This window comes from Xenopus laevis, chromosome 1L (genome assembly GCF_017654675.1).
Source record: "Xenopus laevis strain J_2021 chromosome 1L, Xenopus_laevis_v10.1, whole genome shotgun sequence".
Taxonomy (NCBI): Eukaryota; Metazoa; Chordata; class Amphibia; order Anura; family Pipidae; genus Xenopus; species Xenopus laevis.
Genome location: NC_054371.1, coordinates 125,992,929 through 126,003,625, shown reverse-complemented (window position 1 = coordinate 126,003,625; position 10,697 = coordinate 125,992,929). Strand labels below are relative to the sequence as shown.

The 10,697-nt window shown below is 38.0% G+C and overlaps 1 protein-coding gene across 1 annotated transcript; it reads right to left on the bottom strand.

The window, feature by feature from the left end:
* Positions 1 to 1,020: 1,020 nt before the first annotated feature.
* Positions 1,021 to 10,427, bottom strand: LOC100037235 (uncharacterized). Its single transcript, NM_001097912.1, is given in 5 exon segments — positions 1,021 to 1,277; positions 1,397 to 1,462; positions 2,265 to 2,324; positions 4,676 to 4,780; positions 10,378 to 10,427. Coding segments are annotated over 5 exon segments (318 nt in total). The 5' UTR covers positions 10,402 to 10,427; the 3' UTR covers positions 1,021 to 1,214.
* Positions 10,428 to 10,697: the final 270 nt, after the last annotated feature.

Below are 10,697 nucleotides of genomic sequence, written 5' to 3'. Positions count from 1 at the left end.
CTCCGTGGCTAAACAGCTTTTTTATAATAAGCCTAGTCGAGCTTCTGAATCAAATAAAAAGGTTTACCAGTGCAGGTCAGCAGTACACTATATTTAACTAAAATGCTTTTTTCGTTTTACTGGTTCTTTAACATTACTGCCTTTTTTACGGATCTGTCCCTGTCCTTAAAGGAACAGGGACATCAAAAAATGATGAAAGTAATAATGCAGTGTTGCCCTGCACTGGTAAAACTGCTGCGTTTGTCATAGAAACACTACTAGTGTTTATATAAATACGCTGCTGTGTAGCAATGGGGGCAGCCATTCAAAGGAGAAAAGTCAGTCGATAAACTCTAAGAGATAATGGTGCCATTTAACCTTTTTTCAATTGCCGCCATTGCTACATAGCAGCTTGTTTATATGAACTATAGTAGTGTGTATAGTATAGTATTGACGCAAACAGATCAGTTTTTCCAGTGCAGGACAACAGTAATTGATATTTTCATTACTTTAAAATCCTCTCTTTTTTCGTGTTACTGTTCCTTTAAGCACTCAAAGTGCAGGGTGTTTCTAAAAGGGTCACCTTCCAGTGGTAACCAGAGATTATTAATTTTGTCCTTAACTAAGATAAAGCCTCATTTCCACCACACTAATTTATCTACCATATTATACACACACACACACACACAGGAAAGATTCAGCACTCACAGGACTTAAAAAAATATGATAAAGGTCTGAATGTGACCGAAACTTTGATTTTTACATAAAAATATTTTTTTACTTTTTTAAGCAAGCCCTGTGAGTGCCAAGTTATTGGTGTGGATGTGCTTGCTGAACTACCACTTGACACCAAGGCAGCTGGTAAATTTTTTGGTGTGTGCCCTCCATTACTTTTATTGATATAGGTTTCTATATATCGATATAGGATTCTATATATCGATATCTATATCTCTCTCTCTCTATATATATCGATATATCTATCTCTATCAATAAATATTAATAAAACATATGTAAAATAAAAAAAACAAGTATGTAAATCTTAGAGAAAAAAATCCTTTTAATAAAATCTTTCATTAGTTGTTCTTATATAGCATGATGATTTTTGTTTCAGACATCGAAGCGATTAGAGTTACTGATCTGTTGACGATTCAGTAAGGATATTATACACATAAAATTAAATGGAAACTTAACTTCAATAAGTTTAGCAATTGATATACAGTAGTTGAATATCTTTTTTATTTCAGCTCTGCCACTTTCTGAACAAGACTAGATTCGTTGGCTCCGCTGAATTCAAATACCTGTAGAAATAATAACACATTACATTATGAAAAGTATACCCTATTGCATACGTTTTATTTTTATCACTGAATACTATACAGCTAGTGTTACAGGAAATGTACAGTATGCAAATACATACCTTTAGTCCATTTTTATAGAAATGAAAGGTTGGCATGCATTTGACCTCACAGTGGGCAGCAACATCCTACAAAGTAAATAAAAAGCACGGTTAATACCTTCTTAACACTACTAGACTCTTTGCTACTATAGCTGACTTTAATTCAATTAAAAAGTTTCAACAAACAATTACTTAATTTTTTCTAAATTTGTTCTAAATTTAGAGCTAGGGTCTCACTTCCCTAGCAACCAAGCAGAGGCCTGAATGACAGATGAGAAAAACAAGACAAGGACTGAATGAAAAAAAGTAATATAATTACAAGAGAAATGAAGCTTTGGAACAAATATGGGTCTGGGTGCTGGTCCAGGAACCATATAGTGTTTACATTGCAGAATAGAATGAAGCACAATAGAAAAGCAAACAAGCAAATTCTCCCAGAATCACACAACTTTTCATTTATACTATCTGCTTAAATAGCTGTACAATACCTAAACGAAATTTTATGAATTCAGCGAATTTACACAGGAAGTATAAATAATTTAATATGTTTTGGTAAAGTTAAGTATCCTTAAAATGATGCGATATTCTACTTTAGCAGCATTTAAAGCAGTGTGCATGCACTAGGCACACCATGAGCACAAAGTAAGTAGTGGGCCAATCTCATCTGTTTTTTGGCATAGCATCAACTTTGTACCTGTATCTAACCGAGTTTGGTACAGCATTTGTGATGCAAAAGATCCAACAAGTTAATTTTTTTTCTAGGCACAAAATATTTAAGTTGCAGTACATGTACAGATAGACTGTCTAGAATACCTGCTAAAAACAGCTTAATGAAATTTGTTATAAATTGTAATTTGAAAAATGAACTGAAAAAAAAAAAAATACTTACTTGTGCATCATCAACATCCACTTTCAGGAAAACAACATCTGGATTTTCTACACTCAGTTTCTGGGGAGAACAGTATGTAGTGTATTTTTAGACATTTAAACAATATATATCTATATATCATCAATATATATTTTTATCAATCGCTGCTTCCTTATCAAGATCAAATTAATGATAGGCTTTTCACAATACAATGCAAGCATGCATTTAAAAGACAGCAATTCAGTACAGCTACAAATACCTGTGCCTGATAATTTCCTTTAGTTTAGTAAGCATTATAAATATGTGGAATATAAATTGAACTACACATATGAAATCTCTAGGCATCTTTAAAATGACTTGTCTAAAGAACAAGGAAAGAGGTACACACAGGAGGGTGCCAATATATTAAGCATTCTGTTTAGGCGAAAAAAATGACACCAGTCCAGGAATCTTTATCTAGCGTCTACAACTGGTCTGCATTTTCCAAGGCTTTCTTGCGACTTTGTAGGCCAGAACATAAACAGGATAGTAAAACTGGGATCATGACCTCATACTTTTTGCAGAAAAATTTAAAATGATCAAAATTATTATGGGCAAAATCCATATGCAAAAAAAGTTTCATAATTTTCCATGGCGGAAGTTCATCTTCAATAGATTCTAAACTTTTCAACAGGATACAAAAGTTAATGGCAGCTCAAAGTCTAAAAATAAATAAATAATACAAAAGAAGTTGTGCCAACTTGCAATAAGCAGTGATTTGGACTCATTCTTCCAGGCAGACTTGCTCCAAGTTTGATTAATTTTTTTTTCGAATGGTGTCAACAATCATTACCCAATATGTAATGCAGAGAAGAGTTGTATTTTCTCTGCTTTACCCTTTGGTAAGGCAATATTTACTTCTTGCATCAGTTGTTTTTTGTATGTAATCTATTTGAGGCATGCAATATGTATGTATTTATTGTACATCTCTGCAGATATGTTTGTGCTTTTTAAATAGTTTTTTTTTTAATTTTCCCAATGAAAGCAGCACCAAATCTAAGGCTACCACATCATAGTAGGTATGATGCTTCTTGAGGTGCAGGCAGTGTTAAGATTTGTGCCACACACAATTTGTCTCTTGTTTCATCTAGGAGCAAAACCTTTGCCCACATTGCAGAGTCAGCCTCATGCTTTTTTGGCAAACTCCAAATATCAGTTCACATGGATATTTTGGAGAAATGGTCAGCCCAGAGTTGTGGCCAAGCCATACCTACAGTAACGCATGGTGGAAGAAGAATGATGCTGTTGGGCTGCTTTTCACCAGCAGAAACGGAGCATTAGGACAGGAGTATGGTTGATGCACGATACAGGTGAATTGTTGCAAAAAGCATCAATTCAAGATCGCTAAAAACCATTCTTCGGAGAAAGTTTATCTTACAGCAGAATAATCACCAACACAAGGACACTGATTATATGTTTCTGCATACATTTGCTTGCCAAGTGTGCCAGCTGTGACTCAATGTAATTTTTCTTACTGCACACCCAATCTCACTGATCCTGCAGAGGTGGTGCGTTCTTCCGTCGACCCGGCAAGGTCCCCTAGCAACGTGAATGTTGATAAAAGGATCCGCACACACTTCTTTCTTTTGCAGTGGGGGGTCACCCCTTCACTTTATTTGTTTAATCACCACACCATCAACGTTGATGGTGTGGTGATTAAACAAATAAAGTGAAGGGGTGACCCCCCACTGCAAAAGAAAGAAGTGTGTGCGGATCCTTTTATTAACATTCACGTTGCCAGCTGTGACTACCACAAAAGTCAAGATATAATCTCTTTTTTTGCCTCAGTTTTTATAGCAAAATTACAATGCCAATAATAATATAAGCAGTGCAAGGAGACGGCACACCAAGAAATTACAGCAACAAAGTTTTTCTGAAGAAAATAGGAGGTTTATTGAACCAACGTTTCAGTTCCACACAGGAACTTTCCCTGATGAAAGTTCCTGTGAGGAACTGAAACGTTGGATCAATAAACCTCCTATTTTCATATATACATATACATCACAAGGCCACTGCACACGCTTGCCGATAGGTTACACACCCTGGTGCTCCCAGAAATTCGAATATAGGTAAGTAGATGCCGGTGCACACAAGGAATTTTTAAAATAAATCCTTTATTTTATCGACGTTTCGGTCCTTAAGGAGAAAGGTCCCAGCAGAGGACCGAAACGTCGATAAAATAAAGAAGGATTTATTTAAAAAAATGATAACTAAATTTCTGAATGATCTGTTTTTCAGTAAAATGAAAGACTTGGAATACTTTTGGAAAGGCACTGCATGTTAAAATGTGACCATTAGGGATACTTAAGATTATATCAATTACTTCTTCAAAGCTATTGTACCAATTCAATAATGTGCGATTGGAGTCTGCACAGAAGTTTTTCATAACTCACCTCAAAGACAGGGGCAATCATTTTGCATGGACCACACCATGTTGCTGTGAAATCAACGACTACAAGTTTTTCCTTGGCTTCTTGCAATACATTTTGGAACTCTTCCTAAAAGAAAAAAAAAAAAAAGGGGGGGGGGGGGGCAATGAATACGATATTAAAGTGGATTCTGCCTGGAAATATGCCTTCCCTGCAAGAACAAAAAGTTTAATATATATAAGAAATAATGTGCCCACCAAGGAGTTCCACAGCCATATTAATGTAATAGGGAGTATATTATAATACGCAAGTTCCAGTCATGGCAGAAATTACATCACTAAGAACCTTATTATACACGGCAATGCGTGAGGCAACTTTGGGCAACTATTGAAAACTCATCGCCATATGTGCATTAGCGCAGGCGACTTTGCATTGTAGCCTATGGGGAAAAACGCAGAGGCAGTTTGGTGAGATAGTCGCTCAAAAGACGAGGTGATCAGTCGCCAGGAGACAAAATCTCCCCGAATCTCCTCGTGTGGACTTAACATAAGCCCAACTGAATGAGCTCATGTCAAAAGATGGGGGTATATTTTCTTTAATTACATATAAACAGATGTACACCCACTCAAGGTAACTGCTCATATTTCTAATACAGCAATTGCTACATGCACTGTATAGGGGTAATCCCCATTTATCCCTTTCAGGAAGTGAAATTTATTTCTACAGAAAACTGTAAATTACAATGAGGTACATAACTGGTTCTACTGACTTTTGGATACCTGCATCTTAAAAGGATTCCCTTGAGAAAAGTGTAAAAAAAAAAAAAAATTAAAAAAAAAAAAAAGTACATTTTTCTGAAGGTTGTCATGACATCGTTTTAGAACACTGTGTAACTGCACGTCACTTGCCCAGCAAGACCATTTTTTTTTTTTTTTTACTCCAGACTGTTCAGGTTGGGCAGTATATATATATATATATATATATATATATATATATATATATATATATATATATATTTATAAAAACCTTATCTTCTGTACAGAGGCCCTACTTCAGACTTCTAACTACAGAGCTTTTAATTTGAACCACTTAGTTTAATGATTGACCATTAAGAACTGTTTTATCTTGCAAAGTGGATTTCATGTAGAACGCTACACATTCCAGTGATTTTGTCTCGACATTTTCAATTTCACAAGACCTTAGCCTTGGAATGAAGGTGAAAGGTAACACGCAAAAGATGGTTCTGCCACCATCCAATAAGTACACCAAGGCAAGGATCTAAAGTGACATTGAACAGGAATACTGGAAAACCTATAACTAGAAGAGAGATCTCAAATTACACTGGCACAGTGAGCAGGGATCGAAGAGCACAAGGCTTTGTTTAATATTTAATAAAGCATGGAACAAACATGGAAGAAAACTCCAATTACTCTATTTAATTTAGGCACTTACTTAATTGTATAGAGTTGCATTACAGGTTTTCATGTTCAGCAGTTCAATGCAGATTCAATTCTGCCTCAGCCAGAGTACATTGCCGAAGAAGTTGTGGGCTGGTAATGCAGTGCAGAGCTATATGAGGGAGTTGGAACAGCTCAGTAATGACATGGTTGAGCGACTGGTGTGTCAAAACATAAGACAGAGTTTGTTTTTTTGCACTGCAACCCTTTTGACTACACTGTGTCTGTCATGAAATATTGGGGGGGGGGGTGAGCACAGTGTGACTTTATGAACCGCTTGGGGAAAGCAGCCTCATTGTGACATTGTCATAAAAGGCTGGGCCCACACTGCAATGGTCTTGAAACACCGGGGGGGGAGGGTCATGCTGTGGAAGAGGGCGCACACTGCCTGCTGTGAAAGACATGGATCTACGGTCAGTACAGAGAAAAGATATATTATATATGGTACTGTGTAAGTCAAACAAATAAAGCACCATCACCTTGGTTTTTTTTTATTTACTTAATTTTCAAACCTTTATTACATTTGGACTTTTATTTTCACCTATAAACTTAGGAAATCAATAAATGTAAGTTTGACTGAAAGGAGAAGGGAAGGTCTTCTTACTTGAAGACAATAGTTAGCCCCCCCCCAAAGTGATCCCATTTACTTACCTGAAACCCTGGACCGATGCACCTATTAGGCGAAAACTGCCCTGGCCTGGGGTTATTCCTGCAAGCAGCACAGAGTGATCAGCTTCTGGCTTCTTCTTTCTTCAAAATTCCCAAGGGCATGCGCAGTAGAAAAAAAAGAGGCTTTTTGCTCGACTGTGCATATGCAGCTGCGAGGAAAAAAAGCCTGAAGACGATCGACCCGTTGTGCTCGCTGGGAGAATCCCGGGCCGGTGCAGTTTTCTCCTGATAGGTGCACTTGGGGGTGCCAAACTTTTGGCACCCAAGTAAAAAGACCTATCCTCCTCGTTAAATGGGGTACGGGGTGTTATTTAACAATGTGCAACATTGTAATTTTACCTTTCCCTGACATCCCTAGTGTTTTTTTATTTTGCAAAAAGAAAGTAAACATAATTGTAAGCGATAACTGCCCTACATTAACTTATGACAGCTGGAAGGCTTACATTTGGCAGACTCAAGACTTCTATAATATGTTTTTATGTAGGTGAATGAGGGGGGGGGAAGATAGGAAAGTAAATCACTACTGGTCAGAGATGTAAGAAATGTTTGGGTTTTAAAAATCATCTAATTATTGGTCAAATATAAGGGTGGCATTCCTCACACAATATGTTAAATACCGCTGCTGTCAGATGAAGGTTCTGCATCTGGGATCTAGTGATGTCAGAGACAACTCCCTGGGTGCCTGACAAACACCTTGTAAGAAAATACCCAGGACGAAGAAGATATTACAGGGATATTTTTTCTTACAGTTGACTAAACATTGAAACAATGTAATCGATGGATGTTTTCAGAATTCTGACAGAGCTTTACACAGGACTGAGAAGCAAATGGTTTCCAATGGACCCTTTGTTTGCCTGAATGGCAATCACCTGGACCTGCACAGTGCTCTAATGGGTCAAATAATTATGGTTCGAAAACATTCACTGCTGCATTTCTGAGCGATTATACATTTACGTGCATGGAGGGGCGATTTGGAGTGTGTTTCTACTGGTCTGTTGAGTTGAGAATCACCCTGTGAGCCACTGCACATACAAAACCAGTCAGTAGTACCTACAGAAAAGCTACATGGAAACTATGTCCTATCGATGTGCAGGGAGAAAAACGCAAGCCGCACCCAACCCCTCCCCCCTATTTATAGCCCCGTGCCGCCTGTCCTGTCGATGACATCACAAAAAGGGAGGGGTTAGCATCTATAAAACAGGAAGCTGCAGTGTGAAGTCACGGGTGGGGAAAGCTGGCAAAAAAGCTCAACACGAACCTGCCCGCAAATGGTGTGCTAGGGTCAGCCCGAACCTGTCCGACCCGTGGGTATTCGGCCAGCCACACATTACTAGTATACACACACAGAGGAAGGACAAGTAGCATAGTAAATATTATAAATAAGTAAACAAAGCTTACGAGCCATGTAGTGAAAGAGACAGTAGGAAGGAGATTCTTGCCCCACAGAGCTTACAGTCTAAGTGGGTGGATAACACACAGGCACAAATTGGAGGGGAAAGTAACTACACAAACATTTATTAAAGAAGATATAAATCATCTGGTAAATGTACAATCATCACATAGTCCATGATAAATGATATTGGAGCCTATGTAGTGTAGTGATTAGAATCAAAAATGACAACTTTACTGGATCTTCTCCAGTCCCTGCCTGTTACAAATGGGATGACTGTACAGCTGCACAGTAAGTTGAACTGGTCATGACCAAATATGTCTCATCCGCTCATTTCTCAGCAAACCCCACCCTTTCATGGAAGTTTTCTGCCAGGTCCATCAAAATGCTAACCTGCCTACACATAAAATGAAGATTGGCTGGCAACATTCAAGGCAAAGGAAGGAATACTGCCATCTTTACTTTTATGCTTTTTCCTTTTGTTTTACCATAATACCATGGCAAAGGCTTATTAGCATTATTGTCTGTTTTGAGCTATCTAGCTTTTCATTCAGAAGCTCTCCGGTCTGCAATTTCAGCAGTCTGATTTCTAGGGTCCCAGTTACCCTAGCAACCGTGCATTGATTTGAACAAGAGGATTGGAATATGAATAGGAGAGTGCCTGAATAGAAAAAGGACTAATAAAAGTTGCAATAACAATAAATTTGTAGCCTTATAGAGCATTTACTTTTAGATTCATTTTTAGACCCCCATTTGAAAACTTGAAATAGCCAGAAGAATGAGGCAAACACAAAAAAACCTATAAAAAAGAAATAATGAAGACCAATCGAAATGATGCTTAGAATTGGTCATTCTAGAACATCTAGAGTTAACGTAAAGGGGAACCACCCTTTTAATAGACAGTTGCCCATTAAGAGTGTCTTCTTGTTTCCAAGAACGATGAAAGAAGCTCAGCAACTATTTTGTATCTTTAAGATCTAACTGTCAAGTTGCTTAACTAAACTGTAAAATGCTTCCACAAATTAACATCTATGAAAATGATATAGGTAACAGTGAATGCTGTGCTTGTCAAATCCTGTTTGGATCCATTCTTATCTAACTAAAAAATAAGATTTTAATCCAGCTAGTACAACCTACTTGATTCGGTCAAATCTGATAGCACCTGTAGCATATAAAATTCTATAAGGCCTACAACAGGATAGCCACAGAAAAATGTGAGAAGATAAATTATGAGCTAAACAACCCACTCTATCAGTTTTACAATATTTTGAGTATATAATTTGAATATATATATGGTAAAATGCTGTATTTAGGTTTTCCTCTTTCACTGATCCGGTATAAACATACTGATTTAAGATATTTCCAATCTTCTGCCAGCAAAGTGCCCAAAAGCGGGGAGATAAGTGACCCCTGGAGATTTGTGTAAAGACACTAACTTAGAGCCACAGACCAACCCCCACAAACTTATATCAGGTGTTAGGGCCACATTAACTGTGAAATTAATGTTTTATTATATGGATTACCAACAATTCAACAGCTATAGGGAGCTGCTTACATCATCATCAACAAAATGCTGTCTGGTCCAGTACTGGGTTGGCATACTAAATGGCATACTTGCCCAAACAAACTATTTCTCGTTAGGTCTAGGTTAGCTCTGGTGTAAACATTCAAAATACTTGTTAATGGAACCCTGATATGGAGCAGTGATAATATATATCATTTGGAAAGGACAGAGTGAAACTAATGTGTGGGTGTAGCCTTAACACGTAAACAGAAAATGCTGCAACAGTGCAAAGTTTGCTCCAGGTAGAGTTCCCATAGCAACCATAGGTCTACTGCAATTTAAACAGTGAAAGGAAACATTTATTGCTGAATCTATTAGTGCATTGGCTTGTATGATCTTTCTACTGAACTCCCTACAGACAGAGAATGGCTGGTAACAGAGGGGTCCTTTTAAGAAAGTTCTATGTCAGAAAATATTTGATTTCTCTTATTATTAACCCTTACCTCCCCCAACTTAATCGCATTCTCAAGAAAAAGAGAAGAAATGATGAGTTAGAAGCATGTATACTGGGTGTGCTGGTTATAGTGTAAGCATTTCCCAGACATGTTGAATAAAGAAGCACTGGCTCGTGAAGAAGAAGCCTACACTTCCCATGTGTCCTTCCCAAGCAAGCAATCTGCAGTGTACATGATAGTTATCGGCTTACCAAAGTCTCCACGTGCCGAACCATATTGACGTTCGCAGACAGGCAACTTCTTCTAACTCAGCGTGACTCTGCAAGAACAGCCAAGTGATAAGCTCAGAGGACAAGACTATAGCAATTGACGGGAGGGGCGGGGCCAGAGGATAGCGTATTTCACGTGACACTCACGCACAGTAAGGAACGACTGGGTTAATGGGTGCGGCTATGGACCACTGGCCGCATTATGGCGTCAAGGAAAGATGGCTGTAGGATTTTCCGAGAAGAGGGCGTGGACTATAGGAAATGCGGACAGCCTCGTATGAACCAAGAAAAGTGGGCGGTGG